The sequence below is a fragment of the Loxodonta africana genome, chromosome 10 (genome assembly GCF_030014295.1).
Source record: "Loxodonta africana isolate mLoxAfr1 chromosome 10, mLoxAfr1.hap2, whole genome shotgun sequence".
Lineage (NCBI taxonomy): Eukaryota > Metazoa > Chordata > Mammalia > Proboscidea > Elephantidae > Loxodonta > Loxodonta africana.
The window spans coordinates 109702555-109723307 of NC_087351.1; the positions used below are offsets into that span (position 1 = coordinate 109702555).

Below are 20753 nucleotides of genomic sequence, written 5' to 3' on the forward strand. Positions count from 1 at the left end.
AAAGACTCTCCACAGTTTTTCAGCCTTAACCCTGACCCTCAGACAGACTGGCTCTGCACTTGGCTCTCACCTGCACATCACACCTCGAACCTGTCATTGTCTTTCCGTTTCCCATCTGAACCTCACCACTCTAATCCAGAAGAAGCCTTTGACTGAGTCCATTATTTATGGAGCCTTTATTGCACCCATGCAGGGGCCAGGCCCTGTGCCGGCTCCCACGACAGGGTGTGAGACAGACGGGCGGGGGAGTGCAGCCTGGGACTTGGTTTGGGAAGAGCTGCTGCTCAACAGGCTATCAGAGTCAGCTTCTGTACATGCAGGGCACTTTTGTGTGTGTGAAGGTCAAAAAAGCCTCTAAATGAGGATGATTGCTCTGAAATATTAAATAATTTACTACCAGTAAGCGTGAGGTACCACCAAGGTTTGGCTGTCCCTGCACGTAAAGGAACACGATCTGTTGTTACCTTGGCCCAGATTCCGGTAGGCTCGAGCGACAGCGTGAGGATGCTGCGCTGCTCCGCCGAGAGCAGGAGGACTCCACGCAGCGGCTGAAGGGGCTGGAGAAGCAGTACCGCGTGGTGCGGCAGGAGAAGGAGGACCTCCACAAGGTAACCAGGCTTCCGTTTTGTTCAAGAAGGGCGTAAAGGAGGTGGCAGAGTTTGCAAGGTTGAGTTCATGGCAATGCTAAAAGACCTCCTCCCAGGCGCTGGCTTGCGTCAGGCTGCTGCAGTGGGTGGGAGTGAAGCTGCCCCAGCCCCCGCCCCATCGCCTGCAGCTGGTGTGCTCTGTGTATCGCCATCTTTGCCCTCCACCCTACCTGTGGAGCCAGTGGAGTTCCCCCCCATCTTAAAAGAAGGAAAGGAAGGTCAGAGGATGGGAGGGTTTCCCGACGCAGCACCTGTGCCTCCTGGCCCACCCCCTCCACCACGCCACCCCGCAGGCTCTGATAATGATTTGTTAAAGCTTGGGTGACCACCTCTCCCAGTAACTGCTTTATAAAATTGATTTCCAGCAAATGTGTCAAACTATGTCTCAAACACTTAATACCACGCTTAGGGTTGCGTTTTCTGAATACATTAATTTATACACTTAAGTAGTTGAATCTATGGTTTGTGGTTTGGTCTCTAAAACGTACAGCGTTTCAAAACCACGTTGTCTGAGTGTTATCACCAGCAGTGATGCATCAAGGGGTCGGGTCGGGTGGGACCCCTGCCCTGAGGCAGCCACCCAACTTGCTCTGAGCCAGGCCGGGGACCTGGTGGAGGTGAGCCCCATCCCCCCACCCCCGGCCAAGTCAGGTTCACATCCAGCCTCAGAGTGGCAGGTGCTGAAGTACAGGGACAGCCAGTCTGTTGGCCAGACGGGCTGCAGGGAGGCCGGGGTGGTTAGTGCCACCGTTGGCAAAGCCGGGCTTCAGCCGGGAAGACTGACTGGCATTCCCACCCACCTCAAGCCCTGGTGAAGATGGGCCATCCAACGACTTGTGTACGCGTTTTTCACTCTTTGCTTCACATCTCAAGGATTTTTGTGTATCATGTCCTTCTGTGATTTAGTGGAGTTTAAGTGTGAGCACCCATGCTGTGGGTCTTTCCCCTGTGATCGTGTAGATGACACAGGAAGAGCTGTGGGTTGCTTCCTGCTGTGGCCAGCTGTTCCCACGTGTGAGGAGGGTCTTCCCTGGTGCCGAGTGGTGCTCAGCAGTGGACCAGGTCATCCTTCCAGCTGCCTGTGTGGCTTGCTGGGGCAGAGCACAGGGCCTTTGCAGAGAAGGTCAATCCTTGGCCAGATGGCTGTGATCTGTAATCAGCACTGAGAGACTGAGCTTGAAGCCTTCCAGGTTTTTGTTGAACCAGTGTAAAATGTATACAATTCTTTTTGTTCAGCAACTGGTGGAAGCTTCGGAACGGTTGAAGTCCCAGGCCAAGGAGCTCAGAGAAGCCCAGCAGCAGCGGAAGCTGGCTCTGCAGGAGTTCTCCGAGCTCAACGAGCGCCTGGCCGAGCTCCGCTCCCAGAAGCAGAAGGTTTCCCGGCAGCTGCGCGACAAGGAGGAGGAGGTGGAGGTGGCCATGCAGAAAGTCGACTCACTGCGGCAGGAGATGCGCCGATCCGAGAAGTCCAGGAAGGAGGTAGCTTTCTCACAGATCAGGGTCGTGCTGGCAGGACCTGCGTGGTCTTCGTAGAGCACTTGCGAGACAACTTTTGGAAGCTCGACTGCAGTGCTGCATGAATTAACTTTCAAATGGACTTTAGATTTGATGTGAGCCAAGTTAATCTACCAAGCATAGAGTCCGTGCTTCTCCCCCCTCAACACTTATTTCTGGAATTATTAGAAGAGGCTCCTACAGTACAGATTTTTGAAATTCCCTTTCAGAGTAAATGGGGGGAGTTCATACATGACATGTAACAGCAATGCGCTGACCTGGGATAGGGCGTGGCTGGCACGACTGAGCACCTGCGCTCAGGACCACGGGCGCAGGCATAGCAGGCATCAAGTCAGGTGCCCTGGGTCAGTGGTTCTGGAGCTTTTTGGTCCCAGGACTCCTTTACACTCTGAAAAATGACTGAAGACCTCAGGAGCTGTCGTTTGTGCAGATTATGTTATGATACATGCACATTAGAAATTAAAACGGAGGCTTTGCTTATCACCTGTCAGATCATTTAAAACTTACAACAGTAAACCCATTACGTGTTTTAAATGTAAATATCATTTTATATGAAAATAATTTCGGAGCCCTCGTGGTAAAGTGGTCAAAGGGGTTGGCTGCTAACCAAAAGGTCAGCTGCTCCCTGGAAACCCCATGGTGCAGTTATAGTCTGTCCTATAGAAAAATATTTAGTGGGAAGCGTGGCTTTTTTTTCCATTTTTTGCAGTTTTCTTTAATGTCTGGCTAAATTGAAAACAGCTTCCTGAGCACAGTATCTGCATTCAAACTACTGTGAATAGTTGTTTTTGCTGAAGCCCATGAAAAAAGTCAGCTCCTCAGCTAGGTGGTTAGAAAAGACAGGGCGTCACAGAACCCCCCGAGGGCTCTTGGGTACCCACTCCGAGAACTGCTGCCCTAAATATTCTGAATGGGCTACACTTAATGGGTGGCAGATTTAAGCAATACTTAGTTTAAAATTCCACTAAAATTGACTTGATTTAAAAAAAAAAAAAACCCAAACCCGTTGCCAGCAAGTCGATTGCAACTCACAGAGACCCTATAGGACAGACTATAACTGCACCATGGGGTTTCCAGGGAGCAGCTGACCTTTTGGTTAGCAGCCAACCCCTTTGACCACTTTGCCACGAGGGCTCCGAAATTGACTTGATAAACCGTATTAATTGGAAGGCCTGGCAGGACGTCCACGCTCTTGTTCTTTCTAAATTCAGGTCTCTTTGTCATTTAACCTCAGAATGCCTCTTTTCTTCTTAGACATTTTGTTTTGCAACATAAATATATTTGGAGAAATAGCCGACTGCAACTCATGTTGGTGAAACCCCTAATTAAGAATTAGTGTTTCAGTGATGGGTGGAACGATAATACCAAATCATCAATTTAAATTAGATTTTAAGCTTGTTTTATTACTAATCAGTTAAGTCCTGAAGTATATTTCTTAACTTCTAACTTGTGATAAAATTTGATGAAGGCTGAAGAAATGCAAAGATCCTTCAAGCTTTTGTCCACGGAGAGGCCCCTTTGGGCGGAGATTTAATTGACACAGTGATGCCGGTTTTGTGTTAATAACAAGTGGGTTTTCTCCTTTTCGCAGCTGGAAACTCAGCTTGAGGATGCTGTTGCCGAGGCGTCGAAGGAACGCAAGCTCCGCGAGCACAGCGAGAGCTTCTCCAAGCAAATGGAAAGTGAGCTTGAGGCCCTCAAGGTAGTGCTTGGCTAGGACCTTTGTCCTTAATAGGAGAGCGGGCGGTTTTCTCCTTACTGACTGACAGTGACCGTGGTCCCCAGTAACCTGTCTGTCAGGCTGTACTTTACGGATGAGATGCGGGGAAGTGGTAGGATGTGAGCTCTGTCTTTGTTACGGTTTTTCACCTGTAAACCAAGTGGTGGTGGTGTTGGGTGCCATTGAGTCGATTCTTACTTCTATCAACCCTATAGGACAGAGCAGAACTGCCCCGTGGGTTTTCCTAGGCAGTAAGCCTTACGGGAGCACATCACTGTATCTTTCTCCTATGGAGCTGCTGGTGGGTTCGAATCACCGACCTTTCAGTTAGCAGTAGAGCACTTAATCATTGCGCCACCAGGGCTCCTTTTTAAATCCAAGTACGTCGATTTATTCCGTTATCTAAAAGTTTCCAGCAGTTTATCTTAAACCCTAGCAAACCGACCCCTAGTGGCCTTCTTTATATCCTGATTTATAAATTCATCAGTTCTGGAATTGACGGCCTTCTCCGCTTACTTACTGGCTCATCATCAGGACTCCCCCTCTTTCCTTGAGAGCAGAGACTTGGGGTAGCCCTGTTTCCAGAGGGTGCCCAGTGCCAGGTCAGCCTCACAAACTGCTGTGACATACATGAGTGCATGGGCCCAAGTGGGCCTTCAGGCTGCATGGCAGTGCAGACGGCTCTAGAGCCCAGGCGGTTCTGGGGCACCACCTCTGCAGGGCAGGAACTGTCACCTCTAAAACGCACCCTTCAGTGATTGTGAGGATCACGTTCCCATGAGGTCACCTAAGTCACTAGGTACAGTGCCTGGGTGTGGCAGACACCCAGCGACGGAGCCGTCACCGTGAGGGTCAGGAAGCAGTGTTGTACACGTAGGGTGGACAGCATTGTACCACTCACAGGAGGACACAAGACTGACCGTTATTGTAACCTTTGTCTCCAGATGAAACAAGGAGTCCGGGGGCCTAGTGCCACCTTAGAACATCAGCAAGAGATTTCCAAAATCAAGTCTGAGCTCGAGAAGAAAGTCTTATTTTATGAGGAGGAGCTGGTCAGACGCGAAGCCTCCCACGTGTTAGAAGTGAAGAACGTGAGGAAGGAGGTGCACGACTCGGAGAGCCACCAGCTGGCCCTGCAGAAGGAGATCCTGATGCTGCAGGACAAGCTGGAGAAGACCAGGCGGGAGCGGTGAGTCTCCACACAGTGCTCCGTAGCCTGTACCCGCACGTGGACACCAGCGCCCACAAAGCTGTGAATCCCCAAAACTTTCTTTCCCTCACCTCCTTAGGCATAATGAAATGGAGGAGGCCGTAGGCACAATAAAAGATAAATACGAACGAGAAAGAGCAATGCTGATTGAAGAAAGCAAGAAATTAACTGCTGAAAATGAAAGGGTAATTTCAAACACTGAGTTATATTGTATGGAAATTGTCGTTTTTTCCTTCTTGAATCTTTGAAGCTTGTGTATTTTAGAGATTTTAATTTTTAATTGAAGGAACAAGTTTGGTTAAAATGGCTGCTTTTATTCCGTCAGTTACCTGAACTCACCAGCTCTTTCACTTTTAGGTTCAGATTGAAATTGAAATGTGTCTTAAGTTAGAGCCTATCAGAAAAGTTCATAATCATGAACTTTGGTTGGAAAAATCTCACGAAGATTAAAGACAGCATTTAGGATCTTCAGAGAACTTAGTTTTAGTAATACTGACATCATACTTAAAGGATGCCAGATTAATGGTTTGTGTGGCAAAATGGTTTCATTTCAGCTCTGTTCCTTTGTGGATAAACTAACAGCTCAGAATAGACAACTGGAAGATGAGCTGCAGGATCTAGCAGCCAAAAAGGAGTCAGTGGCCCACTGGGAAGCCCAGATTGCGGAGATCATTCAGTGGTAGGTACCTGAGGCCAGACCCCATGGCCAGCCCTGTCCTGTGTGCACACCGCTGCTGCTGGACCACCTTCAGCCTCACCCCTCTGCCTTTTCGCCCACACGCTGGTCCTCTAAGGTGGAGGCACAGCGCTTGTGGCCGTCCCCCTGACATGTTATGTCTGGGCAGCAGTTTGTCCCTTGGCCATCATGCTGGGCCAGCACTGGGGAGCCAGCCTGCCATCTTACCGACAGACTTGGCTCAAGCTGTCGGTTCAGAGACTCGTGTTCTCTGTGAAACAGGCAGGGAAGAAGACTAAAAGGGCAGCTGGGGGCTGGCCCGTGGGTTCTAACGGCATTAATGCGGTGCCATGCGTAACTGGTGTTTGGGCTAATGCGAAGCTGGATGACTCCAGTCCTAGGAAGGTGGGAATGCTGTCGTCTTACTCGGCTCCTCACTAATGCCTGTGCTTGTGAGACAGAACCATCTCTGCTTTGCTTCCATTCTTTAGGGTCAGCGACGAGAAAGACGCCCGCGGTTACCTTCAAGCCCTTGCTTCTAAGATGACCGAAGAGCTCGAGACCTTGAGGAGTTCTAGTCTGGGATCAAGGACACTGGTAGGTTTTTCCTGAACCATGCTTTTTTATTACTACAGTATTCATTCATGGTTTTAAGTATGAACGAGGCAGTTAAGAACTTCTCAGACAATTCATCAACGCGAAAGACTTGTGAAGGCAAGGAACTTGGGCCCCAGTTTGAGGAGCGCCACCATTTTGTCAGTTGCCAGGATATCACAATTTCTTATCATACTGCTCATTTGGTTAGCAAATAATTGTCAAGTCCAGAATGATCAGAACTGGCTTCTGCCCTCCAGGAGTTTCATTAAATTATCCATTCTTTCAGTCAGTATAGTTTATTTGTGAGCTCCCAGAGTATGGCAGGCACTGGGCTAACCCTGTCTGATTGTTAAACCTGTAGGCGAAAACAGTACTGTGAGACTCTGCAGGTGGGGCGAGCAGGTGGGCGGCTGGCATCTGACCCTGCCCAGCGCCTACGCCTGTCCTGCAGCTCTTGGTCTGCAGGCCCTGGTCCTGTTCTGCTCTTCACTGCTAACCTGAGTTCAGTTTACCCTTTTTATTTTTTTGCACATGTAGGTTATTCTCAGAATAATTTGCAAAAGTAATAGAGGGACAGTAAACACATTATTAAAATTTTAACCAGGGTCTAAACTTGGCAAACCCAAATGTTTGAAGGTGTATTTACCTGCATGGGCAGTGTCCTTTGGATACAGCTAGCAGCTCCTCCCCTGTCCTGGATGAACCTGGACCACATCCACCTGTAAATACCGACTCCAGGTGCCAGACCCGTCTCGAGTAGTTCCAGACTTACCATTGCATCTCCTTCTTGATCTTTCATGGTCAAAACACAGTACTTTTGAAAAAGTGGACAACTCATGAATTTTATTGAAGAAAGAAATACAGCTGTGTTCTCTGCTCCATAGCTGCAAACCATTTTCATTTTAAAATTTTAAATTTATAAATACCAATTAGAATGATCGATCCAATAAGTTTTTTCATTCCTATGCTTTCTCTTTCCTTCTGTTGTTGTTATTAGGTCCTGTCAAGTTGGTTCCGACTCATAGCGACCATATGTACAACAGAACGAAACACTACCTGGTCCTGTACCATCCTCGCAATCGTCGCTATGTTTGAGCCCATTGTTACAGCCACTGTGTCAGTCCGTCTCATTAAGGGTCTTCCTCTTTTTCTCTGACCCTCTGCTTTACTAAGCATGCTGTCCTTCTCCGTGGACTGATCCCTCCTGATAACATGACATAGTCTTGCCATCCTTGTTTCTTCTTGCATGGGTTGTACGGCTTGCAAGACAGATTTGCTTGTTCTTCTGGCAGTCTATGGTATATTCAATATTCTTTGCCAACACCATAATTCAAATGCATCAGTTCTTCAGTCTTCGTAATTCATTGTCCTGCGTTCTTATGCATACGAGGAGATTAAAAATACCCTGGCTTTGGTCAGGCACACCTTAGTCCGCAAAGTGATCTCTTTGCTTTTTAACACTTTGAAGAAGCTTTTTGCAGTAGATTTGCCCAATACGTCGTCTGATTTCTTGACCGCCGTTTCCATGGGTGTTGATTGTGGATCCAAGTAAAATGAAATCCTTGACAACTTCCATCTTTTCTCCATTTATTGTGATGTTGCTTACTGGTACAATTCTGAGAATTTTCATTTTCTTTGTGTTGAGGTATATTCCATACTGAAGGCTATGGTCTTTGATCTTCGTCAGTAAGTGCCTTGAGTCCTCTTCACTTTTAGCAAGCAAGGTTTTGTCATCTGCATACCACAGGTTGTTAATGGGTCTTCCTCCAATCCTGACTCCATGTTTTTATTTACATATCCAGCTTCTTGGATTATTTGCTCAGCATACAGATCAAATAGGTATGGTGAAAGAATACGACCCTGATGCACAGCTTTCCTGACTTTAAACCACACAGTATCCCCTTGCTCTGTTCGAATGACTGCCTCGTGATCTATGTACAGGTTCCAAAAGGTTATCTATAATTTGTTGTGGTGCACGCAGTCGAATGCCTTTGCATAGTCAGTAAAACACAGGTGAACATCTTTCTAGTATTCTCTGCTTTCAGCCGAGATCCATCTGACATCAGCAACATAGCCCTCATTCCGGGTCCTCTTCTGAATCTGACGTGAATGTCAGGCAGTTGCCTGTCGATGTACTGGTGCGACTGTTTTTGAAGTATTTTCAACAAACTTTTATCTGCATGTGATATTAACAATGTTCAATCCTTTCCCCATTCTGCTGGATCACCTTTCTTTGGAATAGGCACAAATATGGACCTCTTCCAGTCGGTTGGCCAGGTAGCTGTCTTCCAAGCTTCTTGGCATAGACGAGTGAGTGCCCCAGTGTTCATCCGTTTGTTGAAACATCTCAGTTGGTATCCGTCAATTCTTGGAGCCTTGTTTTTTGCCAATGCCTTTTCAGTGCAGCTTGGAGTTCTTCAGTACATCAGGTCTTGATCATGTGTTACCTCCTGAAATGGTTGAACATTAACCAATTCCTTTTTGGTTAGTGTGTATTCCTTCCATCTTCTTCTGATGCTTCCTGTGTTGTTCAATATTTTGCCCATAAAATACTTCAGAATTGCAACTCGAGGCTTGAATTTTTTTCTTCAGTTTTTTTAGCTTGAATAGTGCCAAGAATGTTCTTTCCTTTTTGGTTTTCTAACTCCAGGTCTTTGCACATTTCATTATAATACTTTATCTTCTCGAGCTGCCCTTTGAAATCCTGTGTTTTCATCATTTCTTCTGTTTGCTTTAATTACTCTGTATTCAAGAATAAGTTTCAGAGTCTTTTCTGACATCCAATTTGGTCTTTCCTTTCTTTCCTGTGTTTTAATGACCTCTTGCTTTCTTCTTGTATAATGTCCTTGATGTCATCGCACAACTTATCTGGTCTTCATTAACGTTCAGTGCATCAAATCTCTTCTTGAGATGGTCTCCAAATTCAGGTGAAGTCTGCTCAAGTTCGTACTTTGGCCCTCCTGGACTTTTTAATTTTCTTTGGCTTCAACTTGGACTTAAATACAAGCAACTGATGGTCTGTTCCACAGTTGGCCCCTGGCCTTATCCTTACTGACGATGCTGAGTGTTTCCATCATCTCCTTCCCCACGTGTAGCGGATTTGATTCCTGTGTATTCCCTCTGCTGAGGTCCACATGTATAGTTGCCATTTATGTTGTTGAAAAAAACTATTTCCAGTGAATAGGTTGTTGATCTTGCAAAATTCTATCATGCAATTGTTCGCATCATTTCTGTCACCAAGGCCGTATTTTCCAACTACAGATCCTTCTTCTTTGTTTCCAGCTTTTGCATTTCAGACACCAGTAATTATCAATGCATCCTGATTGCACGTTTGATCAATTTCTACCTGCAGAAGTTGGTAAAAACCTTCAATTTCTTTAGCTTTGGCATTAGTAATTGGTGTGTAAATTTGAATAATAATCATATTAACTGATCTCCCTTTGAGGTGTATGGGTGTTATCCTTGATAGCATTGTACTTTAGGATAGATCTTGAAATGTTCTTTTTGACAATGAATGCAATGCCATTCCTCTTCAATTTGTCATTCTCAGCATAGTAGACCATATGATTGTCTGACTCAAAATGACCAATTCCAGTCCATTTTAGCTCATTGATGCCTAGTATATCGATCTACAAACGTTCTGCTTTATTTTTTAGAACTTCATCTTCCTAGATTCATACGTTGCACCTTGCACGTTCTCATTGCTAATGGATGTTTGCAGCTGTTTCTTCTCATTTTGAGGCATGCCACATCAGCAAATGAAGGCCCTGAAAGCTCGACTGTATCCACACCATTAAGGCCAGCTCTACTTGGAGGAGGCAGCTCTTCCCCAGTCATATTTTGAATTCTTTCCAATCTGAGGGGCTCATCTGGCACTGTATCAAACAACGTTCTGCTGCTATTCATAAAGTTTTCACTGGCCAATTTTTTCAAAAGTAGATCGCCAGGTCCTTCTTCCTAGTCTGTCTTCGTCCGGAAGCTCCTCCACTCATACGTCAGTTTGTCATACTGTGGTGGCTTTCATGTTGCTGTGATAGTGGAAGCTATGCCACCAGTATTTAAATGCCAGCAGGGTCACCCGTGGTAGACAGGTTTCAGCAGCGCTTCCAGGCGAAGAAGTCTCTTTTCCTTCTAATCGTGTTTATGTATACAGCAGCACTTATGAACTACATTAAATAAATTTTGTACACGAAAATCGTAAAAGATGAAAGAATACCATCGTGTCCTTTTAGCAAAATGGATAGTTGAGACTTTGTTGCAAAATACTCTGTGAATCGGTCTTCCTGTTAAAGGACTAACTGGATGAGAATACATTACCTTTTTATCCTTAGAAATATGTCATTCACATGTATGTACTATTCACTCATTGAGGCTTGTGAAAACCCATCTGGGGTACGGTCATATGAGGCCCCCGAGTTCTCATACAGGCTCGCTCTCACTGTCACCGTCAGTGTCTAGAGAGGGTGCCGCTTCTCACCCCTCTGCTCTGTCTTCCCATTGTCTAGTAATTGTGAAAGGTATTCCTCCGTCTGCTCTCTTTTCTTTGCTGTTACAGGTTGAAAAGGAAAAATTCAGAATTCTCAGATGAGTTAAATGAAAGTTAAAAAAAAAAAAAGTCTGCCAAGATGGTGTCTCCAGGACTGCTCCTAAACCTGCCTGAAAGCTGACGTAATACACTGGGACACTCAGTAAAGAAACTAGGGAATGAAGCCATCAAGATGGTTTATTTCGTTATTGCGTCATCCTTCTAGTCATTTCCATTATCCTTCCTTTTTCTTACCATTTTAGTCTTTTTTATTATAGCACGAAGTGATCGATGAGTAGTATAACAATATGTTCCCAGTATAATGCAGTAGCAAAATGCTCCAAGATAGAGGAGAACTGAGATAGGTGATACCTCATAATGTACCTTAGGGTCATAGAAGAGTTCAACAGACCGTAAGATAATTGCAAGGTAGAATCCATTTCTTTCTTCTAAAAAAAAAGTTAAATTTTGTTTTTTGGAAGCCTCTAATAAGAAATAAAATTTATGAAATATCAAAATTAAAACTGGATCCAGCAGACGTTGATAATACCTGCGGGTTTAATACTTGAATATTAGTACTTGAAGTAATAGCAAAGGTTAGGTTAGAGAACAATGAATCACTTGTTCGGTGGCATTCATTTTGCTGAGATGTGTTGGTGTTTCCGCCGGCGTTTGCAGGACCCGCTGTGGAAAGTCCGCCGCAGTCAGAAGCTGGACATGTCTGCCCGGCTGGAGCTGCAGTCTGCGCTCGAGGCTGAGATCCGGGCCAAGCAGCTGGTGCAGGAGGAGCTGCGGAAAGTCAAAGACGCAAACCTCTCCTTCGAAAGGTGCTTTGTGTTGTGTTCTGACACACGGTGGGAGCTGGGTTGTGCTGTGTTCGGATGCGAGGTGGGAGCTGGGGACCACACAGCATGGGGCCAGTACTGAGCCTCGCAGATTCTGGAAAGCTGGAGCACCTAGTTCACAGGGCTGACATGAGGGCAGCTGGGCCAGGTGACCTGCTGAGCTCTGCGGGGTGTGGCCTCTGCACTCTGTAGATGCCTGATGAGAGCTTGTTGGAGTCGTGTGCACGTGCCCCTGGCCCACCACACAGGTCATGTGAGTGCTTCAGACGACGGTGCAAGGGGTTCCCTAGCGTGGTGTGGGCCTCTCTCTCTGAGTGCGGAAAGAGGTGTTTGTCTTCCACGTGCTGGGGGGCGAGAGACACCACACATCTGACAGGCCCCTCTCTGCCCTCCCAGCACCTTGGGCCATTAAATTGACCCACTTAGAATTTTTCCTGTGAAGCTGACACTGACATTTAAAATTCAGATTGAAGATGGTATGCCTGTTCAAGACTTTGTTTCCAACTTCAAGCAGTCATAAGAACATGATTTTCCTACAGCAACAAATTAAACAAATGTTTGTTAGACTGCCGCACTCAGGATGACGGTGTTGCGGCCCTGCTCCCGGCCCCGGAGACAGCCTGCTGGTTCACACCCTCACCTTCCAGAGCCACACACAGTGCCTGTTCTCAACACGCTTAAAGCCATTTGTGTTTTATTTTAGTAAACTGAAGGATTCCGAAGCCAAAAATAGAGAATTACTAGAAGAAATGGAAATTTTGAAGAAAAAGATGGAAGAAAAATTTAGAGCAGATACTGGTAAATCCCAATCCTAAACTTCTGAATTATTTAAATATAAGCCTTTTTTAGTGAACAGTTTTATGTTTTCTTTTTGATTTAACTATTTTAGTTACACAGAGCACTTACATGGTTCCAGAGACAAAATGGTGAAGCAGGGTCCATTCGGAGCTGCCTTCCCACCACAACCCCACCCACAGAGAGAGCCTCAGATCTCCTGGTTTCCACCCTCTGACTAGGGGAGAAATAGCATCTCAGTGCAGATTTAATTTCCATTTTTCTTATGAGTGGAGTTGAGCATCTTTTCATGTGTTTAAGGGCCATTTGTATTTCTTACTCTGAATTATATGTTTGTGTTTTTTGCCCCTTTAAAAAAAATCACGTTTTTAGCTTTTTTCTTAATTTTTGAAAGTTCTTTATGTATTGGGGATTAGATCCCTTTGCGACCTAAGTTGCAAATATTTTTCCTCATTTGTCTTAGATCTTTTTACTTTGCTTGTGATGGGTTTTTTTTTTTCTTTTTTTTTTCCAAGGCAGTGTTTGTATATTTTTGTGTGTCAGAATTATCATTCGTTTCCCTTTTTTGAGTTGTAGTTAGGAAAAGATTCCCCACCCGCTGGGTATTCAAGAATTCGCCTTTGTGTTCTTCTAATACGTGTACAATCCCATTTTTTTAATTTAGATCACTGGTCCATTTGGAATTCTCCCTCATGTGCACTGTGGGAGATGGATTCAGTTTGACCGTTCTCCTTATGGCCAGCCAGTTATTGACAGGTTCTTCTCCCCACTGACTTCAGATGCAGTTCTTGTTGTAGGAAATTACGTGGGGACCGGGGTCTCTCCCTGCCTTTCCCACCTTTCTCCAGTGTTTGTGCACAAGCGCTGATTGATTGCAGTCACCGAGGCTTTAGTGAATGTGTTCTCGTGTCTAATCAGTCTGCTCCCCCAAACCCTCTCGCCACAGCTTTCAGATCTCCTAGTCTTTCTAAGGCTTTCTTGCTTGGTTACTCTTCCAAGCGAACTCTGTGTGTGTACGTGTTTGTGTGTGTGTGCTAAAAGATGTGTAACAGAACATTTGCCATTGTAACCGTTTTTACATGTACAGTTCAGTGATATTAATTACATTTATATTATGCAGCCATCACCACTGTCCACTTCTAATTTTTAAATATAATCTGTTTTATTTTTTGTTATCGTCGCTGAGACTATACGCAGCAGAACATACACCAATTCGACAATTTCTTCATTTACAGTTCAGTGACATTGATTACGTTTTTCAAGTTGTGCAACCATCTAGCCCTCCTCTTTCAAGTTGCCGTTGTTAATTTTCATCCCATATAGGTAGTTCTTAAAAGAGGACAGTGCCCAGGGCAGATGTTCTTGACTAATTCTTTTCTGTCACCTTTAACGGAAACTCAGCTCCCCTTAACATCTCCCCGTCTCCCTCGTCCCCCAGCCCCTGGTGACCACTGGTAGACTTTGGTCTCTGTGTGTCTGCGTGTTCTGTGCATTTCGTATACGTGGGATCATACCATATTTATCATCTTACATCTGACTGACTTCACTCAGCATGATGTTTTCACAGGCCACCTATGCCATAGCATGTATCAGGACTTCATTTCTCTTTATGGCTGAGTAATAACTCATTGTATGTACACATTGCATGGTGTTTATCCACTTGTCTCTCCATAGACACTTGGGTTATTTCCACCTTTTGGCTGTTATGAATAATGCTGCAATGAATATTCATGTGTAAGGACCTGTTTGGGTCCCTGTCTCCAACTCTTTTGGATCTGTACTTCGGAGCAGGCTTGCCGGGTCACGTGGTAGTTCTGTGTTAACATTTTGAGGAACCGCCAGACTGTTCCCGAATGAATGTTTCAATCAGGTGGTCTAGCTCCAGGAAAAAGCCTAATGGTATTTTTACTGAGATCACATTGAACTTGTCTGTTAACTTAGGGGAGAATTGGCATCCTTATAACACTGAGTCTGTCATCTAAGGTTAAGATACAGTGTTTTGAATGTTTTACCTTGACTACCCTTTGTTTCTTTCTCACAGGACTCAAACTTTCAGACTTCCAGGATTCTATTTTTGAGTATTTCAACACTGCGCCTCTTACACATGATCTGACGTTTAGAGTAAGTAATCATAACAAAAAGTGACAAATGAAGTTAATTTCTAAGTTGGAAAAAGCATAATGTGATTTGATTAGCTGCGGGGCCAAAACCACACCAGTAAATTAACACACAACAGCTTATCTCAAAGCTGTGCTGACCACTTCGTTGACCTGGGATGTTGACTGTGTGTGAGGATATTTGAGGCATTTGAAGTATTCCCAGAGGAGCTTCCCAAACTAAGTGGAAGCTGTTGGAGGAAGCGCCCAGCTTCTTCAGGGCAGGAAGGGACACTGGTCCTTGGCAGTGTAGTGAGCAAATACAAATTTTCACCCGTCTCTGGCCTGTTGAGAATAACTCAGTCATGTTACCATCGTAGTTGACATTTACATGGCTGTGTAGTTGAGTTTCAGTGATGGTGGAGAAGGGCCGTTTATAAGAACAAGCCAGTGCCAGGTGACCTTGCGAAGATTCTGGTGTTGGGGTTAAACACACTGCCCTCCACTCTGAAAGCTGGCTCATCCTTGAACAGCTCCAAGCATGCTCTCTAGGCCTCATGGCCGCAGGCCTATTTAGGAAGCCGCTCTGCTCCGGGGCACCACCTCTTCCCTCTGCGCTCCGGCACCTCAGCGGAGTTCCGGGGAGGCCGGACACCCTTCCCCTCATTTTCCAAAGTGATGGTGGCGGATCCTTACCAGCCACACCTGAAAGCAGCCCAATAAGCACTGATACAGTCAAGGCGAGCCTCTAATGGGGCTCTGACTGTTGTTCTTGGTTTTCCAACAGGAGAACTGAAAGAATCCAGTAGAGTGAGCATGTGTGTATCCCTCACCTAGTGCTTTGCTACATGTACTTTCTCTCTCACATACCAAACCAAAACCAAATCAGTTGCCACGGAGTCAGCTGTGACTCCCAGCGATCTCTTGTGTCAGAGTAGAGCTGTGCTCCGTAGGGCTGAGTTTCCAGAAGTAGATTACCAGGCCTTCCTTCTGAGGTGCCTCTGGGTAGACTGAAACTTCCAGCCTCTTGGTTAGCGGCTAAATGTGTTAACCATTTGCACCCCCCGTGCCTTCTGTCTACATACACTTGACTTTTTCTCTCAGAACTATTGGACAGAAAGCCGTAGGCATCAGAATCCCCTAGATATTTCAGCACTGTTTTCCTGAGGTCAAGGGCATTCTGCTGCACACCATGACACCACTGTCAGACACCCGTCAGGCGTTTCACACCAGTGCGGCAGTGGTATCCAGTACACTGTCCATGTTCACATTGCTCCTGTGGCCCCATCACGGCCCTCCTGAGCGGGTTGCCTTCCAGGTCGGGATCCAAATGGAGATCCTGCCTGGCATTTAGCTTTTGGGTTTCTCTGGTCCTCTGATCTAGAACAGTGCCCCGTCCCTTTTTTTCCTTCTGTAACACTGACGTTTTTCTAGAGGACACACCAGCTGTCTTGTAGAACATCCCACACTCTGGGTTTGCCCATGTTCCCTCTTGATTAGATGTGGGTAAACATTTGGCAAGAACTCTGCATGAGGGGTGCAGTGCACGTCCTGCTGCCTCCCTTAGGAGTCAGATGTCTGTCTGCCTGGGTTGGTGATGCTGCCTGCTTATCCAGCCCTGTCTGCTGGGAAGGGGTCCCACCCCTGTGTAAGCCGGGAGCCACCTGGGAGTGACTACGTGGCTGGCCATCCGCAGCCTCCCTCCTGGTGGTTTCAGTGACGTCTGTGCCTGTAAAACTGGGGCACATTTGTATTGTTCCCAACCCTTCTGGGCACAGAAATGTTTTTTATGAAAGTGGTGGTGAGCTCTTTCCCTGACATCCTCCATGCTTTAAGAAGACAGTGTGTTTAACCACTGGGTGCACACAGTTCCTCCATGAGCCACCTGCTACACAGCCAGTGCCTTCTCCAGCCACACCGTCCAGTCAGGCGTGAACTCAGAGGTCCCCCAGAGCTGGAGCTGTCCAGACACCGTGTTGGCGGGGGTGGAAGCCTAACTCACCTGCCAGACCTCACTGAGGGGAAAACGTGCTTACATGTTGGGCTTCGACAACCAGTAATTGACCCAGCCTTTCCCTTGCGCCTTTATGTACAAAATCGGATGTCATGGTGCGCGCTGCACGCTGCATGCTGCACGGGCGGGCGGGCGCAGGTGTCTTCTGTGTGTGCGCCGCATCCCCAGGTGGACGGGCTTGCACTTGGCAGCCCATTAATTACACCTGTTGGGCAGTGTCAATCTGGTTCATCGGGGCCCTGAGGCGGACACTGCGTTCAGCAGCATGCTGTCCTTCCGGGTGCTTCCCAGCTCTCTGCAGGGTTTGGGGGCTCTGATCACTGCCTTCTTGTGCCAGCAGCTCCCACGAAGCACACACACACAGCACCTGTGCACCTGCCTAAATAGCAACCATCTGTGGTGAGGAAAGGTTTTCAGAGTACTCATCTAAAGTAAGGTCCCTTTTAAATAGTTTTAGCATGTAGATTTAGCTTCAGGTAGACCATTGCTAAGTTCACTTGAAAATCTTGAGTTGTCAGAACAGAGCAAAGCTTGGCTTCTCTGCATTATGAAAGTTGCAGTGAAATTTTCCTTCCTTGGCAGTGACCTGGCCAGAGCCTTCTGGTTCTGGCCCCAGACCTCAGTTGATGTTAGAGTGTCTTCCCAGGCCCCTGAGGGAGGGTAAGAAGCATCGGTTAGTTTATCTCAGGCTGCCAGTGTAGCTAAAGTTGCTTGTGAATACGATCATTTCCCAACTCACACCCTTTGAATGGCAGGAAGAGGAAAAGGCCATGAGCAGGTGAGGACAGCCAGTTTCTTGCCTTTGATAATAACAAAATTGTCAGGCTCCACTTGCCAACGCAGAGGCCCTGACCCAGGCCCCAGAACCTGCAGGGCAGTGGTCCCGGGAGGCAGGGAGGCTGTACCCTCATGTGCAGGGTGGCCAGGACACAGGGTGGGAGCCCAGGGCCCCTGTGGACTAATGTTGTTTATAAGAACCTGTGGTTGAAGTCTGCGTTCTGCAGAGTACGCCCTTCACCCCTGCTCCTTGCTGTGTTTTCACAGACGGGCTCAGCTGGTGAGCAGGAAGCACACACGCCAAAGCCGGAAGTGTCACCATCCATGTCTGTGCCCACAGGCATAGAGCAGCAAGAAGTAAGAGGCTGTTGCCCCGTGGTGCTCCGGGGTCGGTCCTTGACGCCCACCCCGCTTCGCTGCAGCCTGTGAACCTAGTGATGGCAGCACTCTTGTGTCAGGCCAGTCAGCCTTGTCCCTGAGCCCCACTTGTAGCCAGAACTTCTTCCTGGACCCTCATGCACGGTCTCTATTTTCAGGATCACCGCCAGCTAGGTGAGGGGTGCCCTGACAGGTGTCTCCACAATGTCATCCATTAAAGATGCAAAACCGCTCATTATTAATAAGTTCTAGAGAGAAATGACTCCTCAACAGTGTGTGGCACCCACGGGCAGTGCTGAGATCAGCACCACACTCACCTGTCCCTGTTGTCTCCCAGGATACGGCTCGGGCCCTGCCAAGGCCTCCTGCAGTGCTGCCACCCACCATGCCATCCCTCACCCTGGCTGGACCCAAGGTAGGCCTTGCCTTGTGCCCTCCGCAGCTTCTTAGTTTTAGAAAACACCTTCTGTGGCACCGTGAGACCTGTGTTCTGGTGTTGGTCCACTCTGAGTGGTGTGCGACCCAGGAGACTGCCGGGCTGTGTGTGTGTCCTCGTCACACCAGCCACACCTACCTGCAATTTAGTTGCACGTTCTGAGTCCAGCCCCACCCTTCCGTCCCACCTTCATGGGAACCACTGCGGGTTGTGTCACTGTCCAGCTCTTTCTCCACAAGCTTGTAGTCACGTATGTGTGCACACGCGGAGCCGTGTGGTTTGTTGTTGTTTGGTGCCATCCAGTCAGTTCCGACTCAGAGCAACCCTGTGTATGACAGAAGGAGACACTGCAGGGTCCTGCACCATCCTCATAATCATTGTTATACTTGAGCCCACTGTTGCAGCCACTTTGTCAGTCCATCTCCTGGAGGGTTTTCCTCTTTTTCGCTGACCCTCTACCAAGTGGGGTTTTTACCAGCCCAAACGGGATTAACGTACACATGCAGGTTTGTAACCTATCTGTTGCAAGCCGTCCTCATCAGGGCTTCTGCCTCCTTCTCTGCATGGCCTCTCGCTGCCTGTCTTCCCCTTTTCCTTTAGTACAAACCTTGACACAGATGGAGCACTCCAGCCAGAACAGTGCCCCTGAGATCCAGGCTTAGCAAGCACGGGGCCAGGTGTGCTCACAAGTCTTTTCACTTTTGAATGAAGACGCAGCCTCTTTTCAGGTTCAGCCATCGACAGCCAGGCCAGCTTGATTTAGTTTGAGACTAACTAGTGGTTTGGCTTTTGGATTTAGATTCTTGTAGTCAGGCAGACAGGTAGTGTTTTATTTTACATAAGACGGGATTCCCGAGAGTCACAGAGCGCAGCTGTGAAATGCGTTCCAGTCCCCACAGCCCTGGGGGTGCCCATGCTTCTCCCATCCTGGCCTTAGCCCCTCCCCTGCCACCATGCTCCAAGCTTTCTGCTTAACTCCCTAGCTTTTCACAGATGGTTTCCCCCATAGATGTGACTCCTTGAGTAACATGGTTTTATTTTGCGGGTCTGGGCTTTCCAAACACTCTGTGACTCGTAGTCTGCAGCCTGCAGCTTCCCGTCTCGCTGCATGTGTGACCGCATCATGGTGTGTCCACCCCGACAGAGACCTCAAGCGCTCTCAGCCTCTGGTTGCGAAGAGCAGGGCTGCTGTAGACACTCGTGTGTCTCTCCCTGCGGGGGCTGCTTTCGGGGCCGCCCCGCCCAGCACTGAGCTGGTGGCTGCGGGGCCTGAGGAGGAAGGAGGCAGAGCCCCTTGTCGATGCTGACTGTACTCCTTGGTCAGCCCTGCTGTGGGACATACATGCCCGGCAGTGTCACTGCACCTCCTCAGCTCCTTACCAGCAGGCCCAAGTCGTTGATAGAGTTGCGTCCCAGCAGACTGGCCCCTCGTCTCACAGTTGGCTGCTCCCCATGCTGCTCTCTTCCAGCCTAAAGCGCACCAGCTCAGCATCAAGTCCTTCTCCAGCCCCACGCAGTGCAGCCATTGCACCTCCCTGATGGTTGGACTCCTCCGGCAGGGCTACGCCTGCGAAGGTGAGTGGGGCCCTGCCAAGGCAGCCACCCAGGAGGCTTAGGGTCCATCACGTCCATGGTTTTATAAATGCTCAGTCAAGTTGGTGGGAGGAGCGTGACCCCCTGCTGCAGCAGGACAGTGCCAGCTGTGGGGCCCCGGTCAGCTACGGACCATTACTGATTGTAAAATGCAGTGTCCCCGGCTGTTCTAGAAAGTTAGGGAAAGCAGAGAGTGAAAAGAACTCCAAAGCTCTCCATTATGAAATCATCTAGAGAAAGCTGCAATTGGGCCACATCTATTTCCTTCTAGTCCCCATTACTGTCATTATGGTATTTTTAGGACGCCGCCTGTTGTGCCTGGCCCTGGGCTGGGCTCCATGCCCACCTGGATGTGGTGGCCTCGTCCACCGTCATGCCCAGGCAGGGGTCACCCCCGCCCCACACTATAGATGGATAGGAGTGGCCACACAGGGTGGGGCCCGATTGCAGGCTCTGCACACACCCGTCACGCTGTCCGGGCTTGCCGTCGTCCTAAGAAGTGGTTTAGTCTTCACTTCTTTGTGGTACACAGCAGCAGCGCATTTCCTGTTATGTAAACTCAGTGAGCACTTGGACTGGCTGCCAGGACCCGTCTCATTGTTGTCACCCTGTAGCAGGCATGTGGCTTGTCCCTGTGGTAACACCGAGCCTGACCATCGGGTTGAGCACTGCTGTGCAGGGCGACAGTCATCACTCTGTGACAGTGCCCCCGCGAGCGAGCTTGCACCCGTATGTGTGCTCCTACACACGTGTTGAGAACTTACTGAGTGCCAGGCCCCGAGCTTCGCGCCAGTCCTGTCCACAAGCTGTCTTTGGCTCGTAGCTCGTCTGACCTCTTTCTTGGTGACCCTGGGTGGCTACAGTTGTCATCTCTGCAGTGCGCTCTGCAGTGACTCCGCTTCAGGAACAGGTTTTAACATTGCTACTCC

The 20753-nt window shown here is 47.9% G+C and overlaps 1 protein-coding gene across 3 annotated transcripts in view; it reads left to right on the top strand.

Annotated features, from left to right (window-relative positions):
* Window positions 1-20753, top strand: part of CDC42BPB (CDC42 binding protein kinase beta) — a 135620-nt gene that overhangs the window by 99077 nt on the left and 15790 nt on the right. For all 3 annotated transcript variants that reach the window (XM_064292930.1, XM_064292931.1, XM_064292932.1), the window contains exons 12-24: window positions 475-608; window positions 1884-2126; window positions 3754-3864; window positions 4827-5071; window positions 5172-5277; window positions 5647-5771; window positions 6260-6365; window positions 11569-11717; window positions 12439-12533; window positions 14572-14651; window positions 17685-17774; window positions 18133-18210; window positions 19701-19806. In XM_064292930.1, the coding sequence (XP_064149000.1) occupies window positions 475-608; window positions 1884-2126; window positions 3754-3864; window positions 4827-5071; window positions 5172-5277; window positions 5647-5771; window positions 6260-6365; window positions 11569-11717; window positions 12439-12533; window positions 14572-14651; window positions 17685-17774; window positions 18133-18210; window positions 19701-19806 (1668 nt within the window). The remainder of the gene's footprint in view (window positions 1-474; window positions 609-1883; window positions 2127-3753; window positions 3865-4826; window positions 5072-5171; window positions 5278-5646; window positions 5772-6259; window positions 6366-11568; window positions 11718-12438; window positions 12534-14571; window positions 14652-17684; window positions 17775-18132; window positions 18211-19700; window positions 19807-20753) is intronic.